General features: G+C 44.8%; 1 protein-coding gene across 18 annotated transcripts in view; it reads right to left on the bottom strand.

The window, feature by feature from the left end:
- Window positions 1-15,307, bottom strand: part of dlg2 (discs, large homolog 2 (Drosophila)) — a 405,714-nt gene that overhangs the window by 217,670 nt on the left and 172,737 nt on the right. Inside the window, exon 1 of one of the 18 annotated variants that reach the window (XM_045693441.2) lies at window positions 2,939-3,389. The exons of the other annotated variants lie outside the window; for them this stretch is intronic. Within the exon in view, the coding sequence (XP_045549397.1) occupies window positions 2,939-2,968 (30 nt within the window). The 5' untranslated portion in view covers window positions 2,969-3,389. Of the gene's footprint in view, window positions 1-2,938; window positions 3,390-15,307 lie in introns of those variants that run through there. 18 annotated transcript variants of the gene reach the window in all.

Below are 15,307 nucleotides of genomic sequence, written 5' to 3'. Positions count from 1 at the left end.
ATCAAGGCCGATCCGGACCGGACCAAAGCTGAACCAAATATAGACGTCTATGATTGGTTCAGATTTGGTCCGGACATGGAAATCAAGGCTGGTCCGGACCAAAAAAATATAAAAAAACGACAGAGGGTCCGGAGAGCACCAAAAAAAAGACATTAAAAAAAAAGACGCCTGACGGTAAATGCTTAGTGGGAACATAGCAGTATCACATCACGGCATGCTTGACAAAGATGAACGCAATGCTTCCCCTCCAAATAACTTCTTATCTGTTGACAATTCAGCAAAGGGAGCTTAGTTAGCTTGCACTTAGAAAGCATTTAACCTTGGGCCTCCCGGGTGGCGCAGTGGTCTAAGGCTAAGGATTCTGGGTTTGAGCCCAGGCTCTGTCGCAGCCGGCTGCGACCGGGAGGCCCATGAGGCGTCGCACAATTGGCCCAGCGTCGTCCGGGTTAGGAAGGGTTTGGTCGACAGGGATATCCTTGTCTCATTGCGCACTAGCGACTCCTGTGGGGGGCCGGGCGCAGTGCACGCTGACCAGGTCGCCCGCTGTTTCCTCCGACACATTGGTGCGGCTGGCTTCCGGGTTGGATGTGCATTGTGTCAAGAAGCAGTGCGGCTAGGTTGGGTTGTGTTTCGGAGGACGCATGGCTCTCGACCTTTGCCTCTCCTGAGTCCGTACGGGAGTTGCAGCGATGAGACAAGACTGTAACTACTACCAATTGGATTCCACGAAATTGGGGAGAAAAAGAGGTATAAAAAAGAAGAAAGCATTCAACTTCTTACATGTCACGGCTTCCTCAAGACCCAAGGGTGCACTCGTTTTGCATAACCGGGGGTTGCCAAACTACGTTAGCGGTGAAGGAGGACTTTGCTGTTGTAATCTAGTAAGGGCGTTGAATGTCATCCCTAACTAAACAGAAGTCAAGAAAAACAAAGTTTAAATCTGCCTAGAATGACACTATTGCCTATTCACATTATGGAGGAGCCATAATGTTGTTTTTGTCAGTAACCAGGAAGTCACCCTGTGTATGATGATGTCATACTGCTGAGCCTAACTTTAAATGGATTGTTCAATCAAAAACAATATTTTAGTATGACAGCAATCAAGTTTTCTAGATAGAGCACTTTCAGAACAGAGCAAAAAGTGTGATGATGATGCATTTTGAGTGATGGTTTGAGTGAACTCCTGCACCCTCCTACCGCATAGATTCTGATGTGCATTCGGGTAGCTTCTGGGCTCATGAGGATAGCGGTTGAGGCTAGAGAGAGCAGGGTGGGTCAGTCACTGGGTGAGTGCCAGGCCTCCCATCTGTTAATGGCCCATGTTTACTTATCTCCCTTAGCCCATGAAAAAGGAACTACCTCTCCACCTCCCACCACTCTCTCCCTGCCTCCCTCCCTCCATCCCATTACCCCGGACCAGGCCCAAACATGAGAGGGCTTCCCCAAACAATGGCTGCATTCTGGATGAGAGAAAGGGAGCGATACAGGGGGAGGAGAAAGAAGGAGCAAAACAGAGAGACATGAATAAGCTAAGACCACTTGGATGGGCTCGAAGAAGAGGGAGCAGGGCCGAAAAAGAGTCAACACTCTCTCTCTCTCAAGCCACCTTCTTTCTCCAGGAATGTGTCTCTTTCTCTCAGTTTATGTCCCAAATCTGATGTCACGGTTTTACTGTTAACAATAAAGAAGCAGTTTTATAAACTTCCACTGTCCTCCAAGAGTTGCTGAAATGCCTCTTCACCAAATATAATGTCCCCTCTCTTTTTCTCACTCTCCAAAACACGAAGCAAACTTATTTAATCTTACCACACGCCACTTTATTGCAGGACTCTCTCTATCGCTCTCTCAAACATGCAAGTCACTACGGGTGGAATGACTGTTTAGAGCAGTGGTCCATCTCTCCAAGCCAAAACAAACATGAAAGCTTCTGCTGGTGTGTGTGTGTGTGGGGGGGGGGGGGGGAGTAGGGGGTGAAATCTGACCCCACATGAGGCTCTCATAGTCTAACTGCAAAATTAGACGTTTGTCCACGTTTTCTTTAGTAGTTGCTCCAAACATCAAATGTCTAAGTGTTTTTGTTGCTACTGCTGCTCTTTTAAAAAAAAAAAAATTGTATTTATTTAACCTTTATTTAACTAGGCAAGTCAGTTAAGAACAAATTCTTATTTACAATGACAGCCTACCCTGGCCAAACCCTAACGACGCTGGGCCAATTGTGCACCTATGGGACTCCCAATCACGCCCGTTTGTGATACAGCCTGGAATCGAACCACGGTCTGTAATGACGCCTCAGGGACTGAGATGCAGTGCCTTATACCACCGCGCCACTCGGGAGCTGTATCGTTCCATTTTCGAAGTTAAGGGTTAAGTTTAGCACACATTCCGGATGGTATGGGTTAAGGTTTGGGATAAGGTTAAAACCAGTGTCCACGACTGGGAACAAACACTCAACCTTCTGATCCATTCATACTTGATGCTAACAGCACTCACTGTTGCCCCAAGTGGCCTGTTTTGAAGGCATTGCCTGACATCCTCAGGACATGGATAATTTCGATGTCAATCTTGAACAATCTCCCTGGGCCTCAAGCCCCCACTCCGACATGTCAGCCTCAAATACACATTCCCCTCCCCTTTACATATTTTGTCGTTTGTCTGTGTGTATGTGTGTGGAGGGGGAGGAAGATGGATACAGAGGGAGGGAGAGAGGAGGTAAGCCAGAGACACTTTGCTGCAGTTGTTTTCTAGAGAGTTCAGTCTGCATGTCTCCTCAGTTTTAAGCCTGCTGGTTGAGAAGGCAAATACACACCCAACACACACACACACACTACTAAAGCCGCAGTAAGACGGGCTCTTTATTTTATCACTTTAACACTGCCAGCTCCCTAACTCAGCACTGAAGTTTAAATACCCCCTTGTAATTTATTGAGTGTTTTCTTACCTCCACGCTTTTTTTCTTCTTCTCCTGCATGCCCGTGTATGGAGTGCGTATGCTCGCTGTCTTGAGTTTCAGGAGCACTGGAAGGATTCAGTCCCTCACTCTGATACTGCTGGACTGGAAGGATTCAGTCACTCACTCTGATACTGCTGGACTGGAAGGATTCAGTCACTCACTCTGATACTGCTGGACTGGAAGGATTCAGTCACTCACTCTGATACTGCTGGACTGGAAGGATTCAGTCCCTCACTCTGATACTGCTGGACTGGAAGGAGCTCTCCTGAAGCAACTGCTACTTTCCACTCTGGCAGCTCTTAGACTGGCTGCTGCTCATTTTGTGTCTCTGTATGTGTGTGTGTGTGTGTTCCTGCATGTGTGTGTGTGCGCTTGCGTGTCAGCAATGCTGCCGGGATGTGGGACAGCTAAGAATTGCTTCCCCATCGCTGCACCTACCACTCTGCGGCAAAGAGTCCCCCCTCCCCACACACCCAGTACAGGGAGGGAGCCTAGCCAAGAAGGAACTAAGAGGCTACAGGGGCCATGTGGTAGCCCAGGCACATTTAGCTGCTGCACCACATGCCGGTAAGGGAGCAAAAAGAGGAGCACATGCAGAGATGGGGAAATGTATTGTTTGACAAAAGAAAGGAAAATGTGGTGAATGAGGAAGTAGGATGCCCTGCGTTAGAACACATTGCATGTTCCTCAGATTTGATGCGAAGGAGATGTACATGTATGTTGGTTGTTGTTTTTTTCCAGAGAATCACATACTTTGAGGAGAGCTGTACAAGCATGGTCAACCAACCAATTAAGTTTCTGATTGGGTTGATCAGATTGATATCTAACCCAGGGCTTTGTAGGGCTGTGGCGGTCACCACATTTTGTCAGACGGTGATTGTCAAGCAAATAACTGTCGGTCTCAATGTAACTGACCGTTAATTAAATAAACACATTTAGCATCTCCTGGCTTCCACACCATTTAAAAACTTGAATATATCCATGTAATATAGCCTAATCCTTCACAATAAATTCATGATTTATTGTAGGCAGGTCTAAAGAAACATGATATGAAGAAAATGTAGTCTATTTCAGAAGAACAGAATAACCTACTCTGAGTTGTCCTTAAGTTAGGTCCTGTTGTGGCTATGCCAAATGGCTGTGGGCTACAATAGTTCATTTAGCAGACACTATTTGCTTATTCCGTGGCATTATTTTATATAATTTTATAGTATGACGAATACAATTGAACAAAGCAGAATAAAATAAATATTTTCTCCAAACAATTTGAGGGAGTGAGCACATGCAGCTATTCTGTGTTAATTTAGAGTTGGGCTATATGATTTCATTTTTAATACATTGTAAGGCTGTATGACGAGACTAATGATGATTTGAAAAAAGGCATGAGCTTTTTGTGCAGGCTGTACACACTCCAATAGTCTCTCATAACACAATTTGACAAGCACTTGACAATGCCTTGAATTTCACGGCAGCATAGCCTTTGTGGCCGTAATGCACTCTAAAAAAATCCATGCCTTTTGTGGGCACGGAGTGGTGCATTGTGCCCTTTTCCCAGAGTGCTGCGCAATCCAAAGCATGTCTCACTCACACCACTCTCTGTCACGATATCAGGTCTTCCTCACAGGCTACAAGTTAAGACAGACACATCGGGGACGCAACTGCGAGCATCCTTATCCAATTCCAAGATGCATATTGAAGATATTGGATGAACTTTCCACATTTACTTTTCGGCAGCCAACAAGCTGAGTGGGCCTAACGAACAGCAAAAGCACTAGCCAATGTCAATATACTATCCCCCATAGTACAAAAGTCGACCTATTCTGTGCCAGAAATAAATATTACAAACAGTCAGGGACATTAATATAACCACTAGCATAAAAAAAATTCTAACTTATTCATTGTGAATGATGCAACAGATCAGAACGTTTAGTTTAAAATGTTGATAAACTATTAGGCTATTTCTTCACATTATAAGCACAACAATGCACACATGGTAGTAGGCTATAAGTGTGAATGTCCCATTAGCGGAAAACATTATTAACAAAAGTGACCACAAATGCAATTATGCATTTAATGCTTTTATTACAAAGGTGCATTTTTATGGTGAAACTCACACCCTGCTTATATATGCCAGTAAGGCTCTACACCCCTTGTAAAGCAGAATAATGTGCTTTGTCATTATGAGATATCGTGTGTAGATTGCTAGAATTTTAAATGCATTTTATAATAAGTCTGTAACCTAACAAAATGAGGAAAAAGTCAAGGGGTCTGAATACTTTTTCTATTTTTATTTTCCAATATATATATATATATATATATATATATATATATTTTTTTTTTTTATTAACCTCTCCACCACCCCCCTCTTCGGAGGACAAATATCTTTAAAAGAAGTTAACAGCTTTTCTGCAACATATACATTTTACATATTCATTTTACATATATGGTAGTTTTATATAAAGCAGTCACATAACAATAATACATTACTAAACATAAACTCTTTAATCCCACCTCTCAGCTACTCTCAGCCCATCCCACCTATCACCATAGACCACCCTCGTTTGGGTTCTATGTGACATATATTTTTCAATTGTGCTGTGACGTTTTACATAATTTTTTTACCTTTCTAATTGTATATGAACTCAGCAAAAAAAGAAACGTCCTCTCACTGTCAACTGTGTTTATTTTCAGCAAACTTAACATCTGTAAATATTTGTATGGACATAACAAGATTCAACAACTGAGAAATAAACTGAACAAGTTCCACAGACATGTGACTAACAGAAATGGAATAAGTGATTTCCTGTCTTGCAGGAAATCACTTACAGAATGAGCAGTATGGCTGGTGGCATTGTCAGGCTGGAGGGTCATGTCAGGAAGAGCCTGCAGGAAGGGTACCACATGAGGGAGAATGATGTCTTCCCTGTAACGCACAGCGTTGAGATTGCCTGCAATGAAAACAAGCTCAGTCCGATGATGCTGTGACACACCGCCCCAGACCATGACGGACCCTCCACCTCCAAATCGATCCTGCTACAGAGTACAGACCTCGGTGTAATGCTCATTCAACGGTAAATGCGAATCCAACCATCACCCCTGGTAAGACAAAACCGCGACTCGTCAGTGAAGATAATTTTTTGCCGGTCCTGTCTGGTCCTGTGACGGTGGGTTTGTGCCCATAGGCAACGTTCTTGCTGGTGATGTCTGGTGAGGACCTGCCTTACAACAGGCCTACAAGCCCTCAGTCCAGCCTCTCTCAGCCTACTGCGGCTTGAGCACTGATGGAGGAATTGTGCGTTCCTGGTGTAACTCGGGCAGTTGTTGCCATCCTGTACCTGTCCCGCAAGTGTGATGTTCGGATGTACCGATCCTATGCAGGTGTTGTTACACGTGGTCTGCCACTGCAAGGACAATCTGCTTTCCGTCCTGTCTCCTTGTAGCGCTGTATTAGGCGTCTCACAGTACGGACAATGCAATTTATTGCCCTGGCCACATCTGCGGTCCTCATGGCTCCTTGCAGCATGCCTAAGGCACGTTCACACAGATGAGCAGGGACCCTGGGCATCTTTCTTTTGGTGTTTTGTGTGACTCAGTAGAAAGGCCTCTTTAGTGTCCTAAGTTTTCATAACTGTGACCTTAATTGCCTACCGTCTGTAAGCTGTTAGTGTCAGTTCCACAGGTGCATGTTCATTAATTGTTTATGGTTCATTGAACAAGCATAGGAAACAGTGTTTAAACCCTTTACAATGAAGATCTGTGAAGTTGTTTGGATTTTTACGAATTATCTTTGAAAGACAGGGTCCTGAAAAAGGGACATTTCTTTTTTTGCTGAATTTAGTATCCACAGATTGTGAGCTAAAGATGAAAACCTTTCCTACGAGTATTATTATATTATTTATTGACTGACTATGGCTTTCCAAATCGCCCAACACTGCTATTTGTAAGGTTCATTTTAAGTGCATGATGTGATTTTTTAACCATTTCCGAACCTGTGACCAGAAACAAGCCACATACTGTAGGGGAAATACCAGAAACAATTGTCTATTGACTTGGTCTCTTCGCAGCAACATCTATAGAGCTGAGATTGTTGTATGCCCCATATATATAGCATTCTGTTGGTGGCAAGAATTGTATATAATAATTTAAAATGAAAAACTCTAAGTGTTGAATCAAGTGTAGTTTTTTGTACCAGTTCATAAACCATAGGGGGTTTCCGAAGGCACTGTATTAGGAGATTACTATATTAAGATAGTAGTAAGCAAGTTTACGCATGCTATCATGTATGCTATTTACCACCACAAACCAAAGTTGGCACTAAGACCGCACTCAACGGGCTTATAAGGCCATAAGAATTATTTTTGTTTGTTATTACATACAGCCGGGAAGAACTATGGGATATCAGAGTGGCGGTAACTCACCAGCACTCCCAGCACTATGACCAGGAATACGACTTTCCCGAATTGAATCCTTTGTTCGCAACCCCCAGGGCAATTGAACTGATTCCAGAGCCCGACCTCATCAAGTCAGTAAATGATGCCTGGCTATTCTTTAAAAGTGCCTTCCTCACCATCTTAAATAAGCATGCCCCACTAAAAAAATGTAGAACTAGGAATAGATATAGTCCTTGGTTCACTCCAGACCTGTCTGCCCTTGACCAGCAGAAAAACATCCTGTGGCGTTCCGCATTAGCATCGAATAGCCCCCGTGATATGCAACTTTTCAGGGAAGTTATGGAAGTTAGGAACAAATATACACAGGCAGTTAGGAAAGCTTAGGCTAGCTTTTTCAAACTGAAATTTGCATCCTGTAGTACAAACTCAAAAAAGTTCTGGGACACTGTAAAGTCCATGGAGAATAAGAGCACCTCCAAGCTGCCCATTGCTCTGAGGCTAGGAAACACTATTACCACCGATAAATCCAGAGAATTTCAATAAGCATTTCTCTACGGCTGACCATGCTTTCCACCTGGCTAACCCTACCCCGGTCAACTGCCCGGCACCCTCCACAGCAACCCGCCAAAGCCCCCACCATTTCTCCTTCACCCAAATCCAGATAGCTGATGTTCTGAAAGAGCTGCACAATCTGGACCCCTACAACACCCGGCTAGACAATCTGGACCCTCTATTTCTAAAATGATCTGCCAAAATTGTTGCAACCCCTATTAGTAGCCTGTTCAACCTCTCTTTCCTATCGTCTGAGATCCACAAAGACTGGAAAGCTGCCGCGGTCATCCCCCTCTTCAAAGGGGGAGACACTCTAGACCCAACCTGCCACAGACCTATATCTATCCTACCCTGCCTTTCTAAGGTCTTCGAAAGCCACGGTAACAAACAGATCACTGACCATTTCGAATCTCACCGTACTTTCTCCACTATGCAATCTGGTTTCAGAGCTGGTCATGGGTGCACCTCAGCCACGCTCAAGGTCCTAAACGACATCATAACCGCCATCGATAAGAGACATTACTGTGCAGCCGTATTCATCGACCTGGCCAAGGCTTTCGACTCTGTCAATCACAACATTCTTACTGGCAGACTCGACAGCCTTGGTTTCTCAAATGATTGCCTCGCCTGGTTAACCAACTACCTCTCTGATAGAGTTCAGTGTGTCAAATCGGAGGGCCTGTTGTCCGGACCTCTGGCAGTCTCTATGGGGGTGCCACAGGGTTCAATTTTCAGGCCGACTCTTCTCTGTATATATCAATGATGTCGCTCTTGGTGCTGGTGATTCTCTGATCCACCTCTACGGAGACGACACCATTCTATATAATTCTGGCCCCTCTTTGGACACTGTGTTAACTAACCTCCAGACGAGCTTCAATGCCATACAACTCTCCTTCCGTGGCCTCCAACTGCTCTTAAATGCAAGTAAAACTAAAATGCATACTATTCAAATCGGTCACTGCCTGCACCTGCCTGCCCGTCCATCATCACTACTCTGGACGGCTCTGACTTACAATACGTGGACAACTACAAATACCTAGGTGTCTGGTTAGACTATAAACTCTGTAAAAACTGACCATCATACCGATCCTCGACTTCGGCGATGTCATCTATAAAATAGCCTCCAACACTCTACTCAACAAATTGGATGCAGTCTATCACAGTGCCATCTGTTTTGTCACCAAAGCTCCATACACTACCCACCACTGCGACCTTTACACTCTCGTTGGTTGGCCCTCGCTTCATACTCGTCGCCAAACCCACTGGCTACAGGTTATCTACAAGTCTCTGCTAGGTAAAGCCACGCCTTATCTTAGCTCACTGGTCACCATAGCAGCACCCACTCGTAGCACGCGCTCCAGCAGGTATATCTCACTGGTCACCCCCAAAGCCAATTCCTCATTTGGTCGCCTTTCCTTCCAGTTCTCTGCTGCCAATGACTGGAACAAACTGCATAAATCAATGAAGCTGGAGACTCATATCTCCCTCACTAGCTTTAAGCACCAGCTGGCAGAGCAGCTCACAGATCACTGCACCTGTACATAGCCCATCTGTAAACAGCCCATCTATCTACCTCATCCCCATACTGTATTTATTTGTTTATCTTGCTCCTGTATTTATTTGTTTATCTTGCTCCCATTATCTCTACTTGCACCTCTACCATCCCAGTGTTTAATTGAGGAAAATAAGAACAATCCGAAATTTATTTTTGATACTGTCGCAAAGCTAACTAAAAAGCAGCATTCGCAAATGGAGGATGGCTTTCACTTCAGCAGTAATACATTTATGAACTTCTTTGAGGAAAAGATCATGATCATTAGAAAGCAAATTACGGACTCCTCTTTAAATCTGCGTATTCCTCCAAAGCTCCATTGTCCTGAGTCTGCACAACTCTGCCAGGACCTAGGATCAAGGGAGATACTAAAGTGTTTTAGTACTATATCTCTTGACACAATGATGAAAATAATCATGGCCTCTAAACCCTCAAGCTGCATACTGGACCCTATTCCAACTAAACTACTGAAAGAGCTGCTTCCTGTGCTTGGCCCTCCTATGTTGAACATAATAAACGGCTCTCTATCCACCGGATGTGTACCAAGCTCACTAAAAGTGGCAGTAATAAAGCCTCTCTTGAAAAAGCCGAATCTTGACCCAGAAATTATTAAAAAAACTATCGGCCTATATCGAATCTTCCATTCCTCTCAAAAAAAATTGAAAAAGCTGTTGCGCAGCAACTCACTGCCTTCCTGAAGACAAACAATGTATACGAAACGCTTCAGTCTGGTTTTAGAGCCCATCATAGCACTGAGACTGCACTTGTGAAGGTGGTAAATGACCTATTAATGACGTCAGACCGAGGCTCTGCATCTGTCCTCGTGCTCCTAGATCTTAGTGCTGCTTTTGATACCATCGATCACCACATTCTTTTGGAGAGATTGGAAACCCAAATTGGTCTACATGGACAAGTTCTGGCCTGGTTTAGATCTTATCTGTCGGAAAGATATCAGTTTGTCTCTGTGAATGGTTTGTCCTCTGACAAATCAATTGTAAATTTCGGTGTTCCTCAAGGTTCCGTTTTAGGACCACTATTATTTTCACTATATATTTTACCTCTTGGGGATGTCATTCGAAAACATAATGTTAAATTTCACTGCTATGCGGACGACACACAGCTGTACATTTCAATGAAACATGGTGAAGCCCCAAAATTGCCCTCGCTAGAAGCCTGTGTTTCAGACATAAAGAAGTGGATGGCTGCAAACTTTCTACTTTTAAACACGGACAAAACAGAGATGCTTGTTCTAGGTCCCAAGAAACAAAGAGATCTTCTGTTGAATCTGACAATTAATCTGGATGGTTGTACAGTCGTCTCAAATAAAACTGTGAAGGACCTCGGCGTTACTCTGCACCCTGATCTCTCTTTTGAAGAACATATCAAGACTGTTTCAAGGACAGCTTTTTTCCATCTACGTAACATTGCAAAAATCAGAAACTTTCTGTCCAAAAATGATGCAGAAAAATTAATCCATGCTTTTGTTACTTCTAGGCTGGACTACTGCAATGCTCTACTTTCCGGCTACCCGGATAAAGCACTAAACAAACTTCAATTAGTGCTAAATACGGCTGCTAGAATCCTGACTAGAACCAAAAAATGTGATCATATTACTCCAGTGCTAGCCTCCCTACACTGGCTTCCTGTTAAGGCACGGGCTGATTTCAAGGTTTTACTGCTAACCTACAAAGCATTACATGGGCTTGCTCCTACCTATCTTTCCGATTTGGTCCTGCCGTACATACCTACACGTACGCTACGGTCACAAGACGCAGGCCTCCTAATTGTCCCTAGAATTTCTAAGCAAACGGCTGGAGGTAGGGCTTTCTCCTATAGAGCTCCATTTTTATGGAATGGTCTGCCTACCCATGTGAGAGATGCAGACTCAGTCTCAATCTTTAAGTCTTTACTGAAGACTTATCTCTTCAGTAGGTCCTATGATTAAGTATAGTCTGGCCCAGGAGTGTGAAGGTGAACGGAAAGGCTGGAGCAACGAACCGCCCTTGCTGTCTCTGCCTTGCCGGTTTCCCTCTCTCCACTGGGATTCTCTGCCTCTAACCCTATTACAGGGGCTGAGTCACTGGCTTACTGGTGTTCTTCCATGCCGTCCATGGGAGGGGTGCGTCACTTGAGTGGGTTGAGTCACTGACGTGGTCTTCCTGTCTGGGTTGGCGCCCCCCCCTTGGGTTGTGCCGTGGCGGAGATCTTTGTGGGCTATACTCGGCCTTGTCTTAGGACGGTAAGTTGGTGGTTGGAGACATCCCTCTAGTGGTGTGGGGCTGTGCTTTGGCAAAGTGGGTGGGGTTATATCCTGCCTGTTTGGCCCTGTCCGGGGGTATCATCGGATGGGGCCACAGTGTCTCCTGACCCCTCCTGTCTCAGCCTCCAGTATTTATGCTGCAGGAGTTTATGTGTCGGGGGGCTAGGGTCAGTCTGTTACATCTGGAGTATTTCTCGTCTTATCCGGTGTCCTGTGTGAATTTAAATATGCTCTCTCTAATTCTCTCTTTCTTTCTTTCTCTCGGAGGACCTGAGCCCTAGGACCATGCCTCAGGACTACCTGGCATGATGACTCCTTGCTGTCCCCAGTCCACCTGGCCGTGCTGCTGCTCCAGTTTCAACTGTTCTGCCTGCGGCTATGGAACCCTGACCTGTTCACCGGACGTGCTTGTTGCACCCTCGACAACTATTATGATTATTATTATTTGACCATGCTGGTCATTTATGAAAATTTTAACATCTTGACCATGTTCTGTTATAATATCCACCCGGCACAGCCAGAAGAGGACTGGCCACCCCTCATAGCCTGGTTCCTCTCTAGGTTTCTTCCTAGGTTTTTGGCCTTTCTAGGGAGTTTTTCCTAGGGAGTTTTTCCTAGCCACCGTGCTTCTTTCACATGCATTGCTTGCTGTTTGGGGTTTTAGGCTGGGTTTCTGTACAGCACTTTGAGATATCAGCTGATGTACGAAGGGCTATATAAATAAATTTGATTTGATTGCTATATTACTTCGCCACCATGGCCTATTTATTGCCTTATCTTACCTCATTTGCACTCACTGTGTTTTCTTTATTTCTACTGTATTATTGACTGTATGTTTTGTTTATTCCATGTGTAACTCTGTGTTGTTGTATGTGTCGAATTGCTATGCTTTATCTTGGCCAGGTCACAGTTGCAAATGAGAACTTGTTCTCAACTAGCCTACCTGGCTAAATAAAGTTGAAATAAAAAATAAAATAAACATGCGGCGATCATCCGTTCACCTACTCTGCTTTTCACAAAGCCACGGCGGTTGGAACCAAAAATCTCAAATTTGAACTCATCAGACCAAAGGACTCATTTCCACCGGTCTAATGTCCATTGCTCATGCTTCTTGGCCCAAGCAAGTATTTTCTTATTATTGGTGTCCTTTAGTAGTGGTTTCTTTGCAGCAATTCGACCATGAAGGTCTGATTCACGCAGTCTCCTCTGAACAGCTGATGTTGATATGTGTCTGTTACTTGAACTCCGTGAAGCATTTATTAGGGCTGCAATTTCTGAGGTTGGTAACTCTAATGAACGTATCCTCTGCAGCAGAGGTAACTCTGGGTCTTGCTTTCCTGTGGCGGTCCTCATGAGAGCCAGTTTCTTCATAGCGCTTGATGGTTTTTGAAACTGCACTCCAAGAAACTTCCAAAGTTCTTGACATTTTCTGGATTGACTGACCTTCATGTCTTAAAGTAATGATGGACTGTCGTTTCTGTACTTATTTAAGCTGTTCTTGCCATAATATGGACTTGTTTTTTTTTACCAAATAGGGCTATCTTCTGTACACCCCCCCTAACTTTTCACAAAAAGTTAGCTCAACTGATTGTCTCAAACGCATTAGGAAGGGAAAAAAATCCACAAATTAACTTTTTACAAGGTTAATTGAAATGCATTCCAGGTGACCACCTCATGAAGCTGGTTGAGAGAATGCCAAGAGTGTGCAAAGCGGTCATCAAAGCAAAGTGTGCCTACTTGTAAGAATCTTAAAAATAAAATATATTTTGTATTGTTTACTACATGATTCCATATCTGTTATTTCAAAGTTTTGATGTCTTCACTATTATTCTACAATGTAGAAAATACTAAAAATAAAGAAAAACCCTTGAATGAGTAGGTGTGTCCAAACCTTTAACTGGTACTGTGCATAGACATGGAATCACTGGTCACTTTAATAATGGAACACTAATCACTTTAATAATGTTTACATACTGCTTTACTCATTTCATATGTATATACTGTATTCTATTCTATTGTATTTTAGTCAATGCCACTCCAACATTGCTCTACCTCATATTTATATATTTCTTTATTCCATTATTCTACTTTTAGATTTTTTGTGTACACTTGTGAATTGTTAGATATTACGGCAGTGTTGGAGCTAGGAACACAAGCATTTCGCTACACCCGCAATAACATCTGCAAAATATGTATATGTGATCAATAACATTTGATTTGATATGTTATCAGGTCAGTCACAGTGCCTTTGTCACGTCCTGACCAGTAGAGGGTGTAGTTGGGTCAGGACGTGGCAGAAGGGAGTGTGTGTTTTTTATTGTTTCATTGATTTTGGCCGTGTGACTTCCAATCAAGCACAGCTGTACAGGGTTGTGGTTGATTGGGAGTCACACATAAGTTGCCTACGTTTCCTTTGTGTTTCGTGGGTAATTGTGCTTGTCAATGTGGTTGCACCTGACAGGACTGTGTTGGCTGTCAGTTTTTGTTGTTTTTGTAAATGCATAGTGTTCGTGACATTAAATATGACGAACCCTAACTCCGCCGCATTTTGGTCCACTTCTTCCATAGACAGCCGTTACAGAATTACCCACCAAACCCGGACCAAGCGGCGGAAGAGGAAGGAGCAGCAGGAGTATAGCGTTATGGACCAATGGACTTGGGAACAGATCCTGGACGGAGAGGGACCATGGACTCAGGCTGGGGAATATCGCCTCCCGCAGTGGGAGATTGAAGCGGCGAGAGCGGAGAGGCGCTATTACGAGGAGAGAGAGCGCAACGAGCGCGAGAGGCAGCCCCAATAAAAAAAAAATGGGGGGGCACACGGGACAGTCGGTGGAGCTGAGGTCGGAACCAGAGCCAGTCGGGATGACATTGGAGGTGAGCGAGGGATATGAGACAGAGACTGTGACGGGATTAATGGGGAAATTAGGAGAGAGAGAGATGAGAGAGCTGCTAGTATGGTGCATTAAGTACGGCATTCGCCCTAATGAGCGTGTCGTGGGAATGATGTCACCTGAGGCAGCTCTCCATACTCGTCCTGAGGTGCGTGCTGGTTGTCTGGTAAAGACTGTGCCTGCGCCCAGAAACAGGCCTCCTGTATGTCTTCCCAGCCCTGCACGTCCTGTGCCTACGCCCAGAACCAAGCCTCCTGCATGTCTTCCTATCCTGGTCAAGCCCGTGTCTCCTCCACGGACCAGTACTCCAATGGGTCTCCCTATCCTGGTCAAGCCCGTGTCTCCTCCACAGACCAGTCCTCCAGTGGGTCTCCCTATCTTGGTCAAGCCCGTGCCTCCTCCACGGACCAGTCCTCCAGTGGGTCTCCCTATCCTGGTCAAGCCCGTGTCTCCTCCGCAGACCAGTCCTCCAGTGGGTCTCTCCACCCTGGTCTCTCCTGTGCCACCTCCTCAAACCAGGCCTCCAGCGGGTCTTCCCAGACTGGTGAGTCCAGGGCCTGCGCCCAGAGCCAGGGCTCCGTTATGTCTCCCCAGCCTGGTGAATCCTGAGCCGGAACTGCCAGAGTGGCCAGACTGCCTGGAACTGCCACAGTCGTCAGAGCTGCCCGCCAGTCAACAGTCGTCAGAGCTGCCCGCCAGTCAACAGTC

The sequence above is a fragment of the Salmo salar genome, chromosome 13 (genome assembly GCF_965601325.2).
Source record: "Salmo salar chromosome 13, fSalSal1, whole genome shotgun sequence".
In the NCBI taxonomy this organism is placed as follows: domain Eukaryota; kingdom Metazoa; phylum Chordata; class Actinopteri; order Salmoniformes; family Salmonidae; genus Salmo; species Salmo salar.
Note: the sequence above shows the minus strand (reverse complement) of the source record. Positions and strands in the feature narration are given on the sequence as shown.